Below are 24,765 nucleotides of genomic sequence, written 5' to 3'. Positions count from 1 at the left end.
TGTCACATCTCGGAGAGAAATAACAAAATTTATGACAAAAGTTATGACAGAGTTACAGAATACCACCCCTGGATTATATACATCAATCCGAATTCTCCCGAATAAATTCGGACTGGTTCTAACCGAATTTGGATGGTTTCGTTGGATTCGAATGTTCCCGAATTAGCTGGGTTCCATCCGATTACACGTATTCTGGTGGATTACGGAGTATTCTGCTCTCCCTCCGCGAATGCGAGAAAATTCGAAAGGGATTCGGGAACATTCGAATCCACCGAAACCATCTGAATCAGGCCGTATTCGGGCAAAATCGGTCCGAATTTATTCGGGAGAATTCGGTTTCGGTGTAACCCAGACATTAAGACAGCACATACTGAATTCTTCTATTCTTGCTTTATAGAATAGGAACAGGGCAGGGGCTTTGAATTAACTTTTGAAGATAGAGCAATGAAGATGGTGTGCTGGTTTTATACTAGCAAAAACTGACAAGCAAACAAATTAGAATTAATCATGAAGATGATTTTGGTCAAGCAACCCTCCCCCCCCAAAAAAAAAATCACTTTGATGCATACGCTGATATTATGATATTTTTCACAAGCTACAACCTACTTAAATACAATAATCTATCTTCATCAATTCATTATAACGGAGGCCGACTTTGTCTGCTGTGTTTGATCAAAAAAACTGTAAAAGAAACTAAAGCAAACGACAAATAAAAACAATTATCCTGGCTCGATGGCCTAATTCTTCGTCACATTATTTGGATATTGGACGAACTATTATTAAACTTGCATAATTCAATGAATAAATCCATAGAAATACAAAACATTACAACCTTGAATGTTATTATACAACACAATGAATTCTGAAATATATAGTTACCCTCTGAACATGTTAAAAATAACTCACAAAATAAAGCTACTGTATGTGTATCCAATTGCATCTCTCTAATGTTGTGCAGAAACTTTCAGTCCTGACTTTCTGATAGAAAACACACACAAAAGAGTGCGTCTGTATACGTGACGTATATATATCCCTGCCAGAAAAAAAGAAACAGTGTCTCACAGTTTAAAAACACTGTGACACTGTGGAAATTGGCAATAAATCCACAGTCGTCACATTGCAAACACAGTGTTCCCAAACTTTTGCTACGATATATATGCTATGATTAGCACTTTCCTTTTTTTCTGGTTAGGACTCTCCTGAACAAGTTTAATTATATAGGCCTCTACTTTTTTTTCCCTAGATATACATATAATTTCTGAAGCGGTCTTATTATATATATATACCCTATGTTAATAATAGTAATGGTCCATTTACAAAGCGCAATTATTATGCTCTACTGCGCTTGATACTTTATAACCTGAACCGTCATAATTTAGGCGCTAAATAAAGTGTTCAAGGAATAAATCCTACGGGTATCCATTCATCTCACCTGGGTCGAGTGCATCACAATATGGGTAACTGGGCTAAGTTATACATTGGTTTAATTTCCTGCTGAAGGGAAACACGCCATGGCTGGAATAGATTCGAACTCACGTCCCTCTAATTCGAAAACGAGAGTCGTAACCACTAGACCACTACGTTATATGTTGACATTTAACAATTATTTAGACATTGGTCGCTTCGATTGTCGTTCGATCGGGACCGCGATCACAACTCCGTCGTCTGCCGCCTCGATTGCGACCTTCCGACCTGCAACAACATGACCACAGCTTAAAAACGGCGGCTTTCTCTGCAAATAGAAATTTGTATACTGAAGCAGCTGAAATCCCGGCAAGAACTGGCGATGCCCAATAAACCTGCAGGATGTGTATAAACAAAATAAAAAATAAATATAACTTTAAATTGATTTAAAAAACGAAAGGATATTGATTTACACCGTTTTTTATTCAACAGGTTAAATCAGAAAATATACGCATCTAATCTAAAAACTGAAAAAAATGAAGGGCAACAATTATACTTTTGTATAAATAGCTGTATACAATATTCGTTTAAAATGTACATCTATTGCATAAAGGCATGATAGGAACTAGAACAAAACCATTTTCTTCAGCATAAAGCTCGTATGGATATACAATTAGGATTAATATTTTTCATCCCCAAAATATGAAGAATAATACATGTCATATTTGCTTTTCAAAAAAAAGGAAATTTCCAATTACGTTAGAAAATAAGAAGAACATTTTTAGCAGTAATTCCCAAAACTCCGAATGGTAGAAATACACTATGAAATCAATAAATATGGTGATATACAGACAAGACTACACAGCAAAAACTGTGGTGTTAACCGGTGTACATAGAGGACCACACCAGTTATTTTACACCGGTGTTAAATTGGTGGTGTTGGTTTTACACCTATAGGTGTTATTACAACACTTTTTGTGGTAACATTTACACTCTTTGGTGTTACGTTTAATCTCTAGGGTGTAATTTTAACACCTCAGGGTGTGGTCCTCTATTAACACCAATTGGTGTCAGTTTTAACATAGCAGTTTTTACAGTGTAGTATTTAAACAAGTGGAGCGCCTCTGGCAGTCTCGTCTGCATTATGCGATTGATAGCAGCAGTGGTGACTTTGAAAATGACTATAGAATATACATTAAAAACATCATGGTGATAAAATACTATGTTCATTTACCATAAATGACATTTGACCTTGATCGTGTGACCAAAGTCTTGTGCAAGACGATCAGAGATGCTTTATTACTCGTGTGTCCACATTTCATGAACTAGATTCATAAACTTTCAAAGTTATGATGGTAATTAAACAAATACCCCGAACACGGCCAAATTTCATTGACTTTGGTCATGTGACCTGAAGCTCACGCAGGATGTTCACTGATGCTTGATTACTCTTATGTCTAAGTTTCATGAATTAGATCCATATACTTCCAGAGTTATGATATTTACAACAAGTGGAAAGCCTCTGGCGGTCTCGCCTGTATATTACGCGATTCAAAATAGCAATAGTGCTGACTTTGAAAACAGCTATTGAATATTTATTTTACAAAACATTTTTTTTTTTTTAGTTTTTACAGTGTAGTATCATATGATAATAAAATACCATGCCCTTTGACCAAACATGACCTGTGGTCATGATCATGTGACCTAACACATGTGCAAAACAATCACTTGTACTTACCCTTATGTCCATGTTTCATGAACTACATGTGTAGATCCATAAACTTTCTAAGTTATGATGCCAATTTAACAAATACCCCCAACACGGTAAAACATCAATGACCCTAAATGACCTTTGATTTTGGTCATGTGACCAGAAACAAGCACAGGATATTCAGGGATACATGGTTACTCTTATGTCCAAAGTTTCATGAACTAGATCTATAAACTTTAAAGTTATGATGACAATTAAACGAATACCCCAAACATAATAAAAGTTTGTTGACCCTAAATGACCTTTGACCTAGTTCATGTGACCTGACACTCACACATGATGTTCAGGGATACTTAATTGCTCTTATGTCTAAGTTTCATGAACTAGATCCATAAAATGTAAAAGTTATGATGACAATTCCACAAATACCCCCAACATGGTCAAAGTTCGTTGACCCTAAGTGACATTTGACCTTGGTCATGTGACCTTAAACTCAAGCAGGATCTTCAGTGATACACTATTACCCTTATGTCTAAGTTTCATTAATTAAGTCCACACACTTTAGAAGTTATGACGACATTTCAAAAACTTAACATTGGTTAAGATTTCGATATTGGATGATTCCCCCATCATGGTCTAAATTCATTGAACCTAAATGACCTTTGACCTTAATCATGTGAACCGAAACTCAAGCAGGGTATCAAGTAATACTTGAATACCCTTATGTCTAATAAACTAGGTCAATATACTTTCGAAGTTATGATGACATTTCAAAAACCTGACCTTCGTTAAGATTTCAATGTTGACGACGCCGCGCCGCCGTCGGAAAAGCGGCGCCTAGTCTCGCTCTGCTATGCAGGACACAAAAAACAAACAAGGTATTTTTGGTAGGATGAGGAATGAACTTCTTCTTACCCAGTGATCCTTCCAATTAAATGCAACTAAAGCTGGGCCGAAAGATCTTGCTGGATTCATACTCGCCCCGGTATATGGTATCTGACAAGACAAGGAGAGAACTACAAAATGAAATGAATGTGATATCGTAATTATACAGACATTCGTTTCAATAAGAAAAAGCAAATGACCCTTTTTTAGATTAAAAAATATATTTCAGACTTAGCGAGGATTTTGAACAGAAAAGAAACGAATGTTTATCGTCGCTATCTTAGGAAATTGAAGGGGGACATTTGATAATTGTTTCTTTAAGACTTTGCAATATCATTATAGTTTATGCACTTTTTCTTTGATATTTGAAAATGCGAATTATAATAATAATAATGACCTATACAAAAACCTTATATGCGTCCTCGAGTACAGTCTGTATATGATCTCGAAAACCATCACCATAAACAAAGAAATTAATGTGCATTTTTAATGATCCATGTCCTTTGTGCAATATTAATTGCAACTAACCCTTTTCCTCTCTTATTTACTTAAATGGGGACGTCCATTTTTTATTATTGCAGAGGGCACCTTGTAAAATGACTATACCGAAATCAATTTTGAACGCCCCCGACGAATTGGCAATCTCGCGAACATCATTATGCAATTTAGTATTGACCTTCCATCGTTAACGGATGACCTTTAGAATGTTTATCAGTAATATTATGAAGCGGGGATATTTTTGTCAAAGATGAGAGACGAGAGACGATTCTCCCTTATATAAAACACATAGGACGGTCGGAGACAACCCGGGTTGTTTATAACATGGCATTTTCCACGGTCCCAATTCCATGTCATCCATGATATCTCGCCACCGGTTTGATCGACGAAGGCATACCTGAGAGTGTGTGGGTTAGGGGTGGGGTGAGTGTTTCATGACGGCGACAATGCTCCGCTCTAAATAATCGAATGACCAACTTCAACCCGAGGTTTCAAACTTTACCCTACCCTCAAACTAACCCTAAACCAACCATACAACCCTATTGCAAACCTGTAAAACCCTACATCTTAGACGACATTAAGCCCGGAGCAATATTTCATTGTCTCAGGAGCAAATGTCGTGTTACAAGGGTGAGAGTATGCAACCAGTATTAGCCCCCAAAAAACTGAGGGGACAGACAGGCGGTTCGGGCATTTAAAAAAAAATTAGTTCAATAATACTGACATGTTTGATGCAAAAATCTATCTTTTATGTCAGATTTTGACGTAATCACATTCGGAACAAAATCTAACGTCACTCTTTTCTTTCACTTTATTTGTTTTCAGTCGTTATATCTTTTTTTATGTACATGTATTTTTTGGGGGGAGGGGGGGGGGTCTTTGGTCCCCAAGCCGACCCCCATCTGTGCACCAGCGAGAGCAACTGTTACCTTTTGCTGCTATATAACTTTCTAAAACAAAGAGAGAATTTCTAATGCGCTATTTCTCATGAACAGTAAAGCATTCGCCACCCTCAATCACTCTATTTTGATAAGTAAACTTCAACACTATGGAGTGAGGAAAAAGCCACTCTCCTGGTTCAATGATTATCTGACTAATAGACAACAATTTACAACTTATCATCTATCGTCAAACATCTTGAAGCCGGAGACGGGTGTTCCACAGGGATCAATATTAGGACCATTGTTGTTTTTTAAAATATATTAATGATATTGTTAATAATTCAGAAAAATTATCCCACTTTTTATTTGCAGATGACACGACGCTTTTATATTCTCATTCTGATTTAAATCAAACCATAGACACAATCAACCACGAACTCCCAAAGCTTGTTAACTGGTTTCAATCAAATGAACTAGTTCTCAACATCAACAAAACAAATTTCATTGTATTTCACTCCAAAAATAAGAAGATCACTTTATGCCCCAATATCAACATTAATACAGTCATAGAAAGGAGAGAACATGTCAAGTTTTGGGGCATTACCTTCGATGAAAATCTGAATTGGAATAACCACGTGAATAATATATAGATTCTTGCATCTCGCATTATCGGAATTCTTTATGAAATAAGAGACTGTCTCCCGCAAAATGTTTTCCTACTTTTATATAAATCATTTATTTTATCATATTCATCATATGGCAACATCGCTTGGGGAACTGGGAACAAAACACACCTAGACTCGATATTATTACTTCAAAAGAAAGCTATTAGACTATGCACAAAATCTCATTATTTATCTAGCACACACAGAGATCCTATATTCAAAAATATTCGTCTTTTAAAATTCACGATATTAATAAATTACAAATCGGGATATTCATGTATAAACTAACACAGAATATGTTACCCAACTATTTTCATTCCATGTTCACACTAAATCGTATATTACCTCATACGACACAAGAAATTCATTCAATTTTCATTTAGCAAATCCAATCACAACCACAGCATATAAATCTATTCGCCAAACAGGTTCAGACACTTGGCATTCTTTGCTAATGGATGGTATAAAATCCTCTTTATTATCTTCATTTAAACAACAGTTAAAAAGGCAACTCCTTAAATCTTATTAATTTACTTACATAACTGTTCTTAACAAAGTATCGTATAATTAAGTGATATTTCATAATCGTTGAAAAAAGTTTTATCCATTTAGTATTACATATAATTGTATTATGTATTCTTTCATTTACTGATTCATATATATTTTCTGGGTGACCTACCCCTGCAAGCATACTGCTTCCATGGGTATCCAATTTTCCTTATATGTATATATAAAACCAAGTATTTTGCATTTATTTTAAAGTATGATACGTCATTTGTATAATGTCTCATTTCTATACTTTGTAATGTTTGTATATTCTTGATTTTGCATGTTTTTAATGGAAAAAATTAATTCAATTCAATTCAACCTTCCAGGAGATTTATATATACCAAAAATAATTAAGAAAGATTTTCGCCGCAAGTTGTATATATTCCGCGCTGGAAGATTAGTCACGTCCATGAGGCATGGCTGAATTGTGTCGATGTTATTTTGGAGGATGAATGAAAAAAAAAGAATATTAGCCTTAAGATATTTAGGATAAAATCATCGATAGCTCAGATTAACATATCAATGTCAGACAATGGTCTCCTTTTTCTCAAAATTTTAGAGAAAAAAAAAGGGGATACCATTTTTTGCGCCATTATCAGAAGATGGCTAAGATATATACAGTGCGTCCCAGAAAAAACGAAACCGAGATTTATCGATGATTTATCATAACTTAATCACAAATACAATAGACAAATGACCTACCATTGTAAAGCTTAGAATCTCCTCTTTGATCTGATATTACTTAAATTATTCCTCATTCACGCATGAGTGAGAAAAACAATTTGAAGTAAGGATACCAAAAAGTCATTTGGCGGGGGGTATCTGGGTTTCAAAAAGAAAACCACATTTTTAAAAAGATCAATATATGCTCTTTAATTTGATACCTCAATTACAGAAAATGGTCAAGAAATAACAAAGTTCTGATTATTTGAAATAAGGATTGTATTTCAATAATTTCATTAAATGAAACGTTTTTTTCACAGGTTTCCCACAGAAGCTATCGCATGGTGAACAATAAAGGCTTAATGCATGGCTGATCATTTTTTGTGGGACGCACTGTACATTAAGATCATTATCATGATTCTTTGAATAATTTCAACACTGGTACAATATTATTGGTCAATATCATAATGTCACAGTTGCTAATTTGCTGTCTATACTACAGTTGTATGCCATTTTATTATTTGATAAATCAAGCTCATTGAATTAATTCGTCACTATATCAAAAAGACGGACTGCATAATAATATTTGCTTTCACGATTCAAGCTAAATATAGATTTAGATAAGTAGAATTTGACCTCAGATAAGAAATAAATATCTGAATACTAACGGCATCAAGCCATTACATGCGTACCAATGCAAATAAAATCATGCTTATTGGCCTATCATTTCAACGTTATCTAGTGGCGTACCATGGGCAAGGCATGGGAGGCACCAGCAAAAATTTGGGGTCACTAATTGGTGGGGCTAAATTGCCATTTAGCCCCACCTATAGTACGGGGTTAAGCTTAGCCCACTTTCTTTTTACACAGCATTTTTGCAAAGTGGGCTAACCCCACCTTTAGTACGGGATTATTTGGCCCTGCAAAAAAGCAGGGTTATCCCAGCAATTGCGGTGCTAAGAGCGATAGTACGGGGTTAAGATCGCATGTGTAAAACGAAAGTGGGCTAAGCTTAACCCCGTACTATAGGTGGGGCTAAATAGCAATTTAGCCCCACCTATAGTACGGGGTTAAGGAAATTTTAGCGTGTGTAAAAAGTGTACGAGTGAAGTACTTGTACTACGAATGATCGACAAAAACCACTAGTCCGGGGTTAGCGAGTTTCGTGTGTAAAAAGCAAGCATTCCTTATCCGGGGTTAGCAATAACAATTTGGCATGTGTGAAAAGGAAAAAAAATAGTACGGGGTTAAGGATAGTACGGGGTTAGCGATAGTCCGGGGTTAAGAAAATCCTGTGTAAAGGGTATTAGTGGGTGCGCGAAGCGCGCTCAATTGCCAGGTATACTGACCTAACAGGTGTATTTTTAGTGCTGTGCCATTACTGATCAAATAATGCGAGAGCGAAGCGCGAGCTCAATTTGGATATTCAAACTTAAAAAAGGGACATCATAAGCAATTTATACGTGCTTGTCTCACTAAACAATGCAGCGTAAAGCGCGAGCTGAAATTTGTGTATAATATTGACCACAACTAAGGACATTTAACGGATCATTTTTTATGAATTAATGAAAAGCACACATATCTCACCATAGTCTTCTAATGCGAGCACCAAGCGCTTGCTGATTTTGTTAGAATTACACCTAAACACATGACATACTGTTTGTAGTCATTGTAATCATGAACGTATCTCACTAATCAAATATTGCGAGCGCAAAGTCCAGGCTGAAAAAGTTTGAAATTCAGATTTGAAGAGGGGCATTCTAAGGCTTGTTTGTAGGAATTCACAAAGACTTATGTATTTTACTAACCAAATGATGCGAGCACGAAGCACGAGCTGATATTTTATTATATTCAGACCATAAGAAGTGAAATATTTTCGGAATTCGGTAAGAACAGACATAGATAACTATTATTATCACCAATCTACTAATGTGACTGTAATCACGGCCTGGAAATGTTTTATATTTAAACCTTGAGACAATAATAACTCGAAGTGCGAGGAAATATATTTGGTTAATATTGATTTGATAACGGGATGTTTTAGTAAAACAGGATTATCCAGAATGTCCTACAAAAAACGAAACCGAGATTTATCATGATTTAGTATAACTTACCATAAATACAATATACAAATGACCTACCAATGTAAAGCTTAGAATCTTAGATTGTTCCTCATTCACGCATGAGTGAGCAAAAACAATTTGAAGAATGGATACAAAAAAATCATTTGGCGGGGGTATCTGAATTTCAAAAAGAAAACCACATGCCTAACAAGTTCAATATCTGCTCTTTTATTTGATACCTTAATCACAGAAAGTGGTCAAGAAGTAAAAAAAGTTCTGTTCCCTCGAAACAATGCTTGTATTTCCATAATTTCATAAAATAAACAGTTTTCACCGGTTTCCCACAGAAGCTATTACACGGTTAACAAAAGACTTAATGCATGGCTGATCGTCAACAAAACGGAGTGTCGAGTGAGTCTGAACACTAGCCTGGAAAACCACTTCATCTTATGAAATTACTGAAATTCAAGCCTTATTTCAAATAACCAGAACTCTGTTATTTCTTGACCATTTTCTGTAATTGAGGTATCGTATTAAAGAGCAGATATTGAACTTTTTAGAAATGTGGCTTTCTTTATAAAACCTAAATACAGCCCGCCAAAGTGACTTTTTGGTATCCCCTCTTCAAATTGTTTTTGCTCACTCATGCGTGAATGAGAAATAATCTAAATAATTTCAGATGGAAGGGGGGACTCTTAGCTTTACAATAGTAGGTCATTCGTCTATTTTATTTGTGATCAAGTTATGATAACTCATCGATAAATCTCGGTTTCGTTTTTTGTGGGACGCACTGTATATCTCATTAAACAGATAATGCTAGCACCAGGAATGATGAATACATTCATGACATTAGGCCCTAAGGAAACGATGTTTCGTAAAGTTCTACAAACAATATTTTTATGTAATATAATCTAATAATGTACAATAATTGATTCTTCCCAAACTACGTTTCTCTTTCTTTCTCCCTCTTTTTCACCTTTTCACCCCCCCCCCTTTTTTTTTGGGGGGGGGGGTATGTGCCCCCCTCTCGTAGTTACGCCACTGAAGTGATTGATTTTATATATATAATTTAAGATTATTCAATAAATTTGGAAAAAAAATCAATGTGCTGAATTTCACAATGCTATTTAACAACTGTATAGAATCAGAGGGTGTAGTCATGCTGGTAATCGTGAACATCATTGTGCGCGTACACACTAAGAAATAAAGGTTCAAAATTGAACCCCGAAAGGTTGATGCAAAATCAGCACCCTATGGGTTCAAAAATTTAACCCCTCATTTGGGGTTCAAAAATTGAACCCTGTGGTTGGGGGTTCATTTTTGCACCCTGCGGGTTCAAAAATGCACCCTAAATTTTAAATTGAACCCCTAGGGGTGCTGTTTTAAACCCGCAGGGTGCAAAAATGAACCCAAACCGCAGGGTTCAATTTTTGAACCCCAAATCAGGGGTTCAATTTTTGAACCCATAGGGTGCTGATTTTGCATCAACCTTTCGGGGTTCAATTTTGAACCTTTATTTCTTAGTGTGTATATATAGGGGCCCAGGACCCAGGGCCGTCCAATTAGTTAAGAGCCCCCGGCATAGTACCTGTCGAAATTTACCGTTTTAAACGCTATTAGCAAGGACATCGGTGTAACACAGCACAAATACTTCAATGCAGCGGCATTAAAGGTCAAGTCCTCCTAAGAAAAATGTTGATTTGAATCAATAGAGAAAAATCAGACAAGCACAATGCTGAAAATTTCATCAAAATCGGATGTAAAATAAGAAAGTTATGACATTTCAAAGTTTTGCTTATTTTTAACAAAATAGTTATATGAACGAGCCAGTTACATCCAAATGAGAGAGTCAATGATGTCACTCACTCACTATTTCTTTAGTTTTTTTATTGTTTGAATTATACGATATTTCAATTCTTATGAATTTGACGATTAGGACCTTCTTGCCTGAACCACAAGTGTTAAGATAATGGAATTCCCCGTGTTCAGGGAGGAATGAAACTTCATTTCACATGACAATGATGAGAAAATCAAAATATTTCATATTTCATAAAATAAAATACAAAGGAAATAGTGAGTGAGTGATGTCATCCGTTCCCTCATTTGCATACCAACCAAGATGTGCATATAACTGTTTTGTCAATTGAAGCGAAACTTTAAAATGTCATAACTTTCTTATTTTACATCCGATTTTTATGAAATTTTCAGTGCTATGATTGTTGAATTTTTCTCTTTTTATTCAAATCAAGTTTTTTTTTGGGTGGACTTGTCATTTAAGAACTAAAAATTGGGACAATATTATTGCATTAAATTTACCTAGCCATATTGGAGACTTTACACAATACGTCATTCCATTTTTCACCCCATTCTCTTTTTCATGCATCCTCAGCAGTCCGGGCTTTTGGTTCATTTTCCTTTCCTTCAGTTTCCAATTCAATCCTCTCTTTTAGCTTTCCGCTCATTCAATTCTACATGACTGTTCTTCCTTCATTCCTCTTGCATTTTGCTTCTTTTCGCTCGTATTTCCACTCTTTGCCGTCCTTTAAGTTTCCCCTCTCTCACTTGATTTTCTTCAAATTCCGAAATGTTTCTTCTTCATCTCATGTTCTCCTCTCCTTCCTTTTGAACCTTGAAGAAGTACTCTTCCCAAAAACCGAACACGCTGTCTTGGAGAGGATTGTGCTGCCAGTGCTTCAGGTAATGTGGTGATCCTGGTGCAAAGTGTGCTTTCCCTCTTTCCTTTCGTTTACCCTGTCTTCTCTTCCTGTTATTTCTTTCCTTTTCTTTTCCTCTTTCCCTTTTTCTTCCTTTTATTTCCCTTTTTCTTCTTTCTTTCTTTCGTTCTTTCTCTCTCTCTCTTTCTTTCCTTCCTTCCTTCCTTTCTTTCTTACTTTCTTTTCTTTCTTTCTAAGTTCTTCCGTTTTCCATTTTCAGTTTATTTTTAATTTTACAGCGAAATTCTCCATGGGGGTAGATTGCTACCCTGTTAAGCCAGTGTTAATAATCAATTACACATTACCATCTTGATTAAGGTGTTTGTGTTTTAGTCGTATAAAAGCCAACACAGATTTCAAATGTAATATCATTCGAAAATTTCAAGAAGATCCCTGAAATTGGAGGCCTACGTTAAGCTTTGAATACAAAAATGCGATCGATGGTCGATGATTTTACTTCTACTACATCATTTCGAAGTTCATAGTAAATCATACTTTTCATAATAGACCAGTTCCTAGTTACTTCATGGACAAGTTTGGTAAAATGACCTTTATCATTTCTTTCATTATGATAGGCAGATTTCAAAGCAGATATTACTTAAACATGCCTTGCATAGCAGGATGAAGAAATTGAATTCATCAGGTGAGTAGAATAGCACACAAACGAACCTCTATGAAGGTATTTGTCATGTTTGTTGCATTTCTTCTTTGAATGTATATTTGAGCATGTTGTTTGTAGTTGGTAATCTGTGAAATTCCAGTCGTTCGTGGAAGCATTGTTGTTTTTGTGAATGTAAATGAAAAACACAATTCAAATGAATATATGATAATCAAGACATCAAAGTTGGTGCTTATCTCCTTAAATTTTAAATCACCATGTCACTTTCATCTTATCATGCGCAGAGTGGAAATATGAACTGGCTGATTTCTGATTTAATGTAGTGTCGCAGGCATTGATAAAAGAAAATACTAGGAGGGATGACAGATGCGACCAATTTACAACACTCTGGTAGACTCAATGAAAAGAAAACTAAAAAAGAAAAAAAAGGAATAACGTTTGAGCCATGTTTAAATTGCACACACAAATCTCACATAACACATTGATAATGTTGTAAATCTAGTTTGGTTTAAGTCTGTTAGTGTCAATGGCGGCGGAAGCAGGAAAAGTTAGGGGGACGCAGAGGCAAATCGAGTTTTCGCCGACAGAGGGGAGCCGGAAAATATTTTCATATACATCTTCCCCGATCTGCTGTTAAAAGATGATTTTGTTTTATTTTCCTTTTAAATACTGAAGTTTTAAGAACATCTTAATTTCATCTCAAATAACGGCCTAAATGAATAATGCGAGCGCGAAGTCCGAGCTTAATTTTGTTGATATTTCATGAATGACACTCTTTCGTGAGATACGTTATGCATTTTAATGAAAATCATAGTTGGGGCGTTGTGCTTTACACTGGGGCGATACTACAAGGGGGAATGAGGGAAATCATCCCTATATGATTATGGTGAAAAATGTAGAACATTTGGAGAAAAGAGAACAAGAAATATATAGACAGAAACGGGAGTGTTAGAAATAGAGATATAGGTGTTTTTTTTACTCCGCAATGCCCGTAATATATGAATAAAAAGAAAAGACGGAGGTGCAGTCCCAAAACAGTCCCAAAATATGATTTGACCCTTGAAAACGTAGTGTAGACACAATAATCAAATCTCTCAGGTGGATTTTCAATACATATGTCATTTTTTTCAGTCAATGTAGTCAATTTAGACTTCATTTGTGGAAGACATCTTAGATTTTTTTTGACCGTACTGGACCACTAGCTGTCCTTGTAACTTATGCCAATGTATTATTTTGAATCGGGATTTTTAGGCTCTGGTGGTCATTTTGGATGCCGTCTTGGATTTCCAGGTCTGTATCAACGACTCATTTTACCCCTTTATAAACCATGAAATATGCACCAAAATTTGATGTCTTGGGTGGCTAATGAATGAGTCATGTACAATTTCTGTGAATGGCAGACATTTTGGATTACGGAAAACCCTTAAAGAGGATTTATGAGGACTTTAATAATTATTTTAGACATATTCCTAGACCTGTCCTGAAATAAATCAACTGGTTTCCAGAAATTTCCATGTTAAACCTAATGCTCTTGGCCTAAATAGCTGAAGACAATCGACTCATTCAACCTGAACTCTGAAGTTCTGTATTATCAAACTATTTACCCTGTATTTACCATGAGTATACCATGTGGGTTGCACGAACTAAACACCTACCTGTATTCTACCGTGAATTTAGTGCTTTGACTTGGTTCAGTAAATCTAAATGGAGTGTTCATCCTCTAACGTTCACAGCATAAGTCTTATAATTGCAGCCTTCAAAAACACGTCGAAAAAAAATACACATCATATTGGGATAAGCCTGCCAAGCTACTAGCACGATTGAGCTGGCGATGTCTTTATTCGATATTAAAGGACAAGTCCATCCCAACAAAAACTTGATTTGCATAAAAATAGAAAAATCCAACAATCATAATGCTGAAAAATTAATCAAAATCGGATGTAAAATAAGAAAGTTATGACATTTTAAAGTTTCGCTTCATTTCACAAAACAGTTATATGCACATCTCGGTCGGCAGGCGCGCCGGAACACTTTCAGTTTTTTTTTTTTTTTTTTGGGGGGGGCAAAATCCCGAAGGGGGCACAATATTTTTGACAGTGTGAGATACCGAAGCGATCGAGCGGGAGAGGCTGTGGAACCCCCCCCCCCACGGTAAGGACTTTGTTTAAAAATGGAGTATAAAAGTTGGGTTTCTAAGAGCATTCAAAAATAAATTTCTTGAGAATTCAACAGTCTTGGAGTTCTTTTTGCTCCTTCTGTTTCCTCCCTTCTGACCCAGACTGGTGTTTCTTCCTGATCAGGGTCGCAGTTCCAGCAAATTACGAGCCTTATTGCAAACGAAATTGTTTCAAACCAATGTAATATAGGCCTTTTAAAGACTTTAAGATGACAAACATGACCGTACGCAGCCGGGGGCCGCCGATCGAGAGGGCAAAATTCACCAAGTGTGCACGAAATCCTTCAATTTTATTCTAGAAAATGTTCAAGCTCCCCCATCACAAACCCCTCGCTCTTAAGTTTCTTCGAAAATTTAGGTCTTGCAGCCCCACCCACTCCCGGATTGTTTTTTTTTATTTTTGCAAACGTCCATGAATAAGAAAAGCTGCATGGGATGAACCAGAGAACATAGCTGCCATCTCGATGTGATTAGTAACAGGTATTGGGAAGTAGTTTTGGAATCTAAAATACATAAGTGCTATATCATATGAGCTGAAATAGTATCAGACAAAACGCCTTCCAATCATGCCAATGAAAAGGAATAGAGGAAAATACGGGGCTGTGAAAATATCTTGAGATTTTTTTTATAGTAGAGCAGTACTGTAACGCTTATTTTTTTCTTTTATATTCGTTATTTACATTTTTATTCATATCTCGGATGATATGAGTCCGGTCAAGAAAGCACTGTCACAAATGATTTTATTTTTTTCATGTCTAAACATTATCTCAAGTTGCTTTCGAGTGGGATTCACCATTTTCACAAATTATAAAGTATAATCCTCTACACATGATTATTCTGCGTGTAATTTTCTGATAACATGTCTATATTGAGTTGAAATGACCTTGGTATTTTCTTTAGGGCACGGACTTGTTAGCACTGTATTAACTCAATTTATATTTAGCTGAAAATGAAATAATTGAAACAAGTTTCTCGAGATGTTATGGTTTCTGGGCTTGAAAGCTATGACATAGATTCCATATGTTGCTCGAGTAGTGTTCACGCGCGTTTGTGATATCGGGTCCGGTCTGAGCGTTTCTGGGCGACCGCGCGTTTGTCAGACGACACAGCCAGCATCATAGAGTTATAAACCTAATCATTGGTGGACCACTATCAATTTGCCATTCGCTTTTAGTCTGAAATGTATTCATTGAAAGGTTAAACGTTATCACACTGTAATAAGATGGAAAAGGGGCTTATCAAAGGTATGTTTCACAGAGGTACTGTTCGTCGAAAGACGAGAGGCTTACTATGATAATGTATTTGCCCCGTCAGGGGCAAAATTTTTTCATTTTTGACAATGGAAATGACAATTTTTAGTCAGAAAAGTGCCTTCGTTTGCTTTTGTCCTTAAATAATTTATCATTTTTCTACTTTCAGGGGGTACATGGGGGGGGGGGGCAAAATCTCCTTTTGCCCCCCAAAATTTTATTTGGGGGGGCAAGTGCCCCCCTGCCCCCCCCCCCGCTTCCGGCGCCCTTGTCGGTCGGTATGCAAATGAGGGAACTGATGACATCACTCACTCACTATTTCTTTTGTATTTTAGTATATGAAATATAAAATATTTTGATTTTCTCGTCATTGTCATGAAATGAAGTTTCATTCCTTGCTGAACACGTGGAATTCCATTATCTAAAAATTTTGTGGTCCAGGCAAGGAGGTCCTAATAGTCAAATTCGTAAAAATTGAAATATTGTATAATTCAAACCATAAAAACAAAAGAAATAGTGAGTTAGTGACATCATCGACTCGCTCCTTTGGATGTAACTGACTCGTTCATATAACTATTTTGTGAGAAATAAGCGAAACTTTGAAATGTCATAATTTTCTTATTTTACATCCGATTTTGATGAAATTTTCAGCATTGTGCTTGTCTGATTTTTCTCTATTGATTCATATCAACATGTTTCTGAGGTGGACTTGACCTTAAATATCCAATAATCAATACGTTCAAAACTATACACTTTTCATACAAATGAATTGCTTCACAAACATGAAAAAACTTTACTTCATCAGTATCTTAAGATATGTCATCTTCATAGGTTTTATATCCTACTTAGTTGTAACCAGTGATATTTAACTCTAATATTTCCCCATCCTATTTGCCCGGGATGAAAAAAGAAGAGATAAAAACTAATAAGCAAAAAACTGTTGTGGAAGGCTAGAATGGTTATCGGCCATATCTACGTCTTTTCATATTTTTACCGTATACGCCATCTTCCAATTATCCAACTATAGGCACTCATTTTTTTCAAGTCTTGTATGAGGGCATACTAATTTGTTTTGATATAACCTACAATGTCCTCTTTGACAGGCCCTATATCTACTAAAGCCATCAATTTGGGAGATATGACGACATGGTTGCCACGGTTACGTCAGTCCCTCATCTGAAAAAATGAATATCCGTTCTGATCGAAATCGAATTCACACGGCGGGTTTGATAGAATATTTTTTAAGATACAGAAAAAGAAGCACCCTGAAGCACGAGTGACATGCATTTAATGGAGAGTTTTTTTTTATTGACATGTGCACGTGGTTTAGGCCTATTTTAACCACCATGGTCTCGGGTGTACTTTTAAGATGATGAAGGCAGGGTGATGGAGACTATTAAAATCAAAATGTGATAAATCGGATGGATCATTTTAGCGTTGTGGATACTGAAGGATGGATAAAGGAAGAGAATGATGAATAAAGCACATTAACAAAAATGATCTATTTAAAGTCTTAAATAACAAATTTAATCAAGCATGGTTGTTTTAATTGTTTATCAACTCCTGTAAATTTCATATAGTAACCAGCGTTTTTACTTGTTATGGCGAATTGAAGACTGACTGATGAAAAATCCGAGATGCATGTTATGACATCAGTCGCTGGAGTACTATACGGGCCTACTATACATGGATCACTGCTTTGTTTCTTTTTGCAATTTGCATCTCTTTTCATTTGTAAATTTGCTGTATTATTGCTGCATGAAGCCAAATGAGGTCCAGATTATATAGGCCTACATAAAACAAAGAGGAAACAATGACATACATTTTGAAAGCTGAGAAAGGGATGGAAAATTTATTCGTACATGGTATAATTCGGACTGAGTGGAAATTTTAAATAACATATGCCTTACTGTCTATAGTGATTTAAGCCGAAGAATATCACCTGTTCTGAAATATTAAGTATAAAAAAGAAAAAAAAATACAATCTGTGTGGATCAGAGTTTTGTTTTCTTTTTTATGTCCTCTGTCGAAATTAAATTTCATAGCTACAGATAATTAAGATAATCATCAACTGCCACGGAACAACCCGCTCGTCCCGTAATAAAGAGAAGTTGTGTATTAAGGCCTGGAGCCCGTTTCATAAAGGACTTGCAACTGTTGTAACTTTGCCACTATGGCAACTACCATAAAAATCTTGATTCTGATTGGCTGCTGAGCCCTATTACCATGGTAATTGCCATTATGGCCAAGTTACAACAGTTGCAAGTCCTTTATGAAACGGCCCCCAGGTCACATCGCCCGAGCGTTGTTGGAGCGGTCGTGGAGCGGAAGGGAGAGAGGGTCGAATTTCGACAACGCTCGTCACCGCTCACAAAATTGGGGATAAAATCGAAAACATGGGCGTTGCCTTAGCGGTGCACCGCTGAAGCCAGCGTAGCTTTAGCGTTGGTTTAACGGTGGAGAGCGTTGGTTTAGCGGTGACTCGAGCGTTGATAGAGCGGAGTTCTGCGCATGCGGGTGTCGGCTCGACGGGGTTTAACACTATGATCATGATGACAAAGAGAGTATACTATTTATGCAGCTACTCATTGTACTCGCCACAATTACTCTGTTAGACAAAAGTGCTATTATTTAACAATGAATGGATGAATGCACCGTTCCAGCGATCCCGTGTCCGCTCCACCAAAGTTTGTGAACCGTTTAATCACCGGCCGGGCAACACTGCATGGCGAAACAGCGGTTGTCCAGCGTTCAAGATTTCTGCGTTGGCCTAGCGGACCCAAGCGTTCACGAACTTTCGTCTAGCGGTGCCAAACTTTGACTTGGCGTAGTTAGAGCGTTAGTCAACTTTGCTGGAGCGGAAAATTGTCCGCTCGGCGTTGCCTTAACGGAGGCCAACTTTGGTTAAACGGTGGTGAACGGTAGCGAGCGGTGATGATTTTTCCCTCCGCTTCACGACCGCTCCAACAACGCTCGGGCGGTGTGACCAGGACTTTAATTACACATATGGTGTGTACAGGTATGAGTATTTGAACACTCCCAACGTACAAAATTGAGTTCCTCTCGCTCTTTGCTTATCGAGAATATAACTCAACTCAACGTGATTGGTGGGAACTCTCAACGAAAGTTTCATAAGCGATTGCAATTGGTCAATTTCACGGAGAAGGTATTGTATTTGCACACGCTCTCGACAAACATGGCAAATTTGATTCTTGTACATGTCCGTGATTATTTAGTGACACTTCGTAACACGTAAATTGCCTATACGTCGAGGCTTGTTCGTCCGAAAACGAAATAAGTATCGTTATTCCGAAGGTTCGTTAATCCGAAAAATGAAATCTGTGAAAAAGCCGGGAAATCCGGAAGGGCAAGCTTGGTGGAGGGGGGGGGGGGGTGGTAGAAGCACCGTTTCATGGAAGGGGCAAAGCCAAAAGGGGCACTTACTTGAAATGTAAAACGGGGCTTTTTGTAGTAATTAAGTTGAGCAAAACCCTAATGAAATGATTTCTGATTATATTGCTTTTTACGCGGTTTGGAAAAAAAATATTTTTCGAATTCTATAAAGCTAGCTTTTTTGTCAGTAATAATGGGGGCTCATTATAGGCCATACTGTTAAAAGTGCATCCTGCGCGAGATGTTGCGATCGCTAATTGCAAGCTTAAACTTTTTGAAATATCAATAAGAAGTTAAAATCAAACATTCCGATACGAGCAGTTCTCATAATCATAAAAAATGTGTATCTAACAAAAGAATTAAAGCGAGCACGAAGCGCGAGGCGAAAATTTATGATATTCCAACCTGAAAACTGGACATTCTAAGCATTTTTATAACCAGAAAAGGTGTGAGTACCTTACTACATGTACATGATAACTGAGGCTAATAAAAAGTGATTTTCAAACCTGAAATCTATTATGTTGCACTTCTGAAAGAGTATTCAATTCCGAAAAAGGGCACATTTCATCTTGAAAAAGGGCATTTTCCCTTTTTGAAAAAAAGACATTATTTCTTACAAGTTTTTTTTTTAATTATAACCAGCAAAAGCTATTAAAAATGACACCCCGCCCCAATCCCTTATCTGGAGGTTATTCACCTGTGACCAACACACAGTCCCCAACATTATCAATCCATTCACCTGATCAGGCAGCAATTGCTCAGAGAAAATCAAAATTAAGATGTGTGATCCAAGCGCTAATTCTTGTTGTAATACATGATTTGACCACACCAGACAGTCAGTATAATCCCTCCGTGTTGAAACTATTACTGCATAATATCCTGGGTTTTTTTTTAATTACAACATATGTGTTGCTAAAATAAATTAATTTTCATTTTCGGAAAAAACGAACCTTATTTCATTTTCGGACTAACGAACCCTCGGAATCATGAATCATATCGTGTTTTCTGACTAACGAACCTTCGGAATAACGAACCCTCGGAATCATTAAACTTTATTTCGTTTTCGGATTAACGAACCTTCGGAATTACGAACCCTCGGAATAACGAACCTTCAGAATATTCGAACCTTCGGAATTATGAATGTTACCCTATTTTGGTATCGTTATTAATGACTAGCCAGAATAAATACACATTGTCTTCGGTCAAAATCGTGCATGTTTAAGAATACATTCACACAGATAATTTCTTCACTATTTGGTATATACTTCGTGAATTAATGTATTTTTTTTAATCTACGTATGTTTTTATTTATCCAGGAAGAGAGACAAATTACATTTTTTTTTATTATTCATAAGGCGCTTTCAGGTTTGCAAGTCTCCTTTGATACGCGGAAAATCGAAACGTTGCTATCACAATGAAATCACTATATAAATAATTAAAACAAAACAATAAAAGCACACTGAGGTCAAATACAGATTTGCCAGGGGTAAGTAGAAAATACATGTATTTTTCTCAACTCTTTTGTACCCTATCAGTTAAAGGCAGGCCTACGGCGTCGACATGCATTTCACTTTAACTGCCTGTTCCATGGGCATTTCCTATCTTGGTAGTGTTAAATTACACGGCGTTTTATTCAATTTAAGTCAGTCATCCCCTCAAATCATTCAATTACTGTAACTGTGGGTTATGACGTCATCTATTTGATACTAGTACCTCGAACAGCCATGTTGTACAAGATAATAATACGAATGCTATACATTACCCCGTATTTTGCAGACTGATGTGATTTTTTTTACTTACTCTCTCCCTTCTATTCAGACTTTAATTTCCACTTTATTTATTTATTACTTTTTTTTACTTTCTTTATTCTCTTTCTTTTTTTTATTTCTTTTAGTACCTCGAACAGCCATGCTGTACAAGATAATGAAACGAATGCTATACATTACCCCGTATTTTACAGACTGATGTATTTTTTTTTTACTTACTCTCTCCCTTTCTTCTATTCAGACTTTATTTTCCCCTTTCTTTCTTTTATCGCTCTATTTTTCTCTACTCATGTATTTATTTACTACTTTATCCCATATCTCATTCATTCTTCATTATTGTTTTCCCCGTACTAATTATACCAGTTACAAATTCTACAGTTTGTTTCGTGCTTAAAGAAATACAGATAATTTTACGCTTGGATTAAGAATATTGGTAATGATAATGTTGGCAACTATTATATTTTCACTCGTGATTGTCATGAAACCTGGTAAAGGAAGCGTACTAAATTCACAGTGATCATATACTGGCGTGAGACAAAGCGAGAAGTTTGAATATCATTAAAAATAGATTGCATGAACTGATTCAACACTATATGGCTATAACTAGGTGGTAGGGTGTGGTAATCCCGTAACTCATATACTATTGCGAATTGTTCCGATATTATTCAAAGTATTCCACTGGTTTATCAATAAGCTTGCACTAAATCTTCCATACCAGCTAAATTTTTAAAATATTATTCACCTTTTCTCTTAAAAGGACAAGTCCACCCCAACAAATAGCTGATTTGAATATAAAGAGAAAAATCAAACAAGCATGACACTGAAAATTTCATCAAAATCGGATTTAAAATAAGAAATTTATGACATTTTAAAGTTTCGCTTAATTTCACAAAACAGTTATATGCACATCCTGGTCGGTATACAAAATAATGAGGGGACCAATCACATCGCTCACTCCCTATTTATTTTGTATTGTATTATATTAAATATGAAATATTTAATGAAAAATGAAAAAGTTTCATTCCTCCCTGAACATGTGGAATTCCATTGTTTTAACATTTTGTGGTTCAAACAAGGGGATCCTGTTTGTCAAATCCATAAAAATTCTTTAAAAAAAACTATTATATAATTCAAACAACAAAAAAAAAGAAATAGTGAGTGAGTGACATCATCGACTCTCTCATTGCATATCACTGAATTGTGCATATAACTATTTTGTGAAAAATACCTTAAACTTCAAAATGTCATAACCTTTCTTATTTGACATACGATTTTGATGAAGTTTTCAGCATTATTCTTATTTGATTTTTCTCTATTTATTCAAATCAAGGATTTTCTGGGTGGCATTAAAAAGGCATTAAATGGTCTTTCAGAATTATTCATCCAACGCGGTAAATTAACTTCACTTTGTCAACCGTACACTATTTTACAGCAGGGTCATATTCATACCAAAAAGAATATGTTACAAAGCATTTAAAGATCACAGCTCTCCTACAAATGAACAAGCCATCAGTCATGATTGTATACCAAATGCCACAAAAAATGCTATTTTTATCAAGTGATTTAGGCTTCAGCCACGTCTATGTGAACATTAATTGTATTGAAAATGTCACCATTACGTTTTTTTAAGACGCTGCCATACTAAAATAGAATAAAGGTCAAAATGTATAGCTTTTTTCATTTATGAGGAATACTTATAGGACTCACAAACACTGAATCCCCAAAAGTATTGTAGCCATCTGATACGTAAACTCAATCCAACTAGCAGCATGTCGAAGGAATAAACAGGAAAACAGTTTTTCTTTCATCCCGAACTCCATAACCAAACTTTATATTTCATATTAAAATTTTCCGTGTGTAATTCATGTTTATACGTTGCATAAATCCTTTAATTTTTATCCTGAATACTATATCAAAGGGGAATCCGACCCAAGTAAAAACATGTTTTATAGTAAAAAGAAATATCAGACAAGTTTAGAGGTGAAAGCTTGAATATCAGACAAACAATAATAAAGTTATTATTTTTTTTAATGTTGTAAATATTGGTAATCACTATACCCATGGAGACTTCAAATTGGCCGCATATGTGAGTTCATAGTGATGTAAGGCAAGGACTACTCTTCCATGTACTTCAATATATAAAATAGCTAAAATATCATTTTCCTGCAAGTTTTATTTCAAATTAATTTTTTCTTCCATGACCTTGTAAACCAATATACTACCTGAGCTAGATTTAGATTTCTTCCCCAGGGAATGGGTACTTAGGAGAAAACCAAAAATCCCTGATAATAAAGTATATGCCTCATGGGAAAGTTGTCCTTGCCCCTTGTCATAATATACTTACAATGTTGCCAATTTTTAAATCTACATAGTCAATGATCTCAATTTTAAAGCGGCTATAACTCTCTTATTGCTTGTCCGATTTCTTTCAATATTTCACCATTCTGTTTAATTTATTTTCTTCTATATCCAACACATCACTAATATGGCCAAGGCTAGATCCCCTTTAAATGGAGAATGGTACCCACCAATCAAGCAAAAGTGATATGCTCAAGCTGTTAATGAATTACCCACATAAGTAATTACCCCCCCCCCCCCGGCCCCCTCCAATCCGAAGGTATACAGGTAGGCCCTCCGGTTAGGCTCTATCATGTCTATAATTATACTCACGCCATAGAGAAGTCCCGTTGCTACTGTAAACCCAATTGCCACTGCAGAAGATCCTTGTATATCTGTCCTCCGAGGGTCGATGGTAGCAAAGACCATAAAAACAAGATGGAAGGTGATCACGAATTCGACCCCGAATGCTTGCCACAACGATACCCCCTCATCGTAATTAATCAAGGTCATTCCGACATTGGTCTGTTTATCAGCTGGGGTGACAGCCCTGAGGATAGCGGCTCCACATACAGAGCCTACGCATTGCGCCACCACATAGAACAGTCCTCTGCTAATGCTGATCTGACGGTAGATGACAAGCGGGATGGTCACGGACGGATTAAACTGAGCCCCGCTGACATGTGAGAAGCACTGGATCAAAGTAGCTATCCCCAGTCCATTTGCTAAAGCTATAAGAGTGTTAGTTGGTGTGTTGCCCCCAGACCATCCCACCGAGGACCCAGGGGCTATAGGGATGAATAAAGCAAGAGCTAAACATTCTGCGAACACTCCCCGCCAAAAATCCACGTTTCCTAAATCATCCTTTTTCCAGCGCGTTTTCTGAGAGTCGTCGTCTGCCGTCTTTGGGATGCGGTACGACACCAAAACATGTCCGACACTGTTGAAAACCATTAGGAATATTATTATTTATTGGTCTAAACAATAAGAAAATAGTAATCACATACACATCTGATTTTTAGGAAAACCACAGTTCAAGTATGTATTCCACAGAATTCAGAGTCGTGAGGTAGCGAAACGGTAGCGAGTCACCAGTCAGGAGTTTCAGAGAGACATCGCTTTATCGATAATCCTCGACAGGCACGAAACTGTGATCGTGCATCCACCGAACACCAAATATCAGATTGACCA

General features: G+C 36.4%; 1 protein-coding gene across 1 annotated transcript; it reads right to left on the bottom strand.

Annotated features, from left to right (window-relative positions):
- Positions 1-24,765, bottom strand: LOC121408145 (aquaporin AQPAe.a-like). The gene is made up of 3 exons (XM_041599479.1): positions 23,908-24,765; positions 4,031-4,111; positions 1-1,799 (listed from the first exon to the last, which is right to left on the bottom strand). Exons 1-3 carry the CDS (start codon positions 24,526-24,528, stop codon positions 1,608-1,610), a joined length of 894 nt encoding a protein of 297 aa, XP_041455413.1. The 5' UTR covers positions 24,529-24,765; the 3' UTR covers positions 1-1,607.

The sequence above is a fragment of the Lytechinus variegatus genome, chromosome 2 (genome assembly GCF_018143015.1).
Source record: "Lytechinus variegatus isolate NC3 chromosome 2, Lvar_3.0, whole genome shotgun sequence".
Lineage (NCBI taxonomy): Eukaryota > Metazoa > Echinodermata > Echinoidea > Temnopleuroida > Toxopneustidae > Lytechinus > Lytechinus variegatus.
Note: the sequence above shows the minus strand (reverse complement) of the source record. Positions and strands in the feature narration are given on the sequence as shown.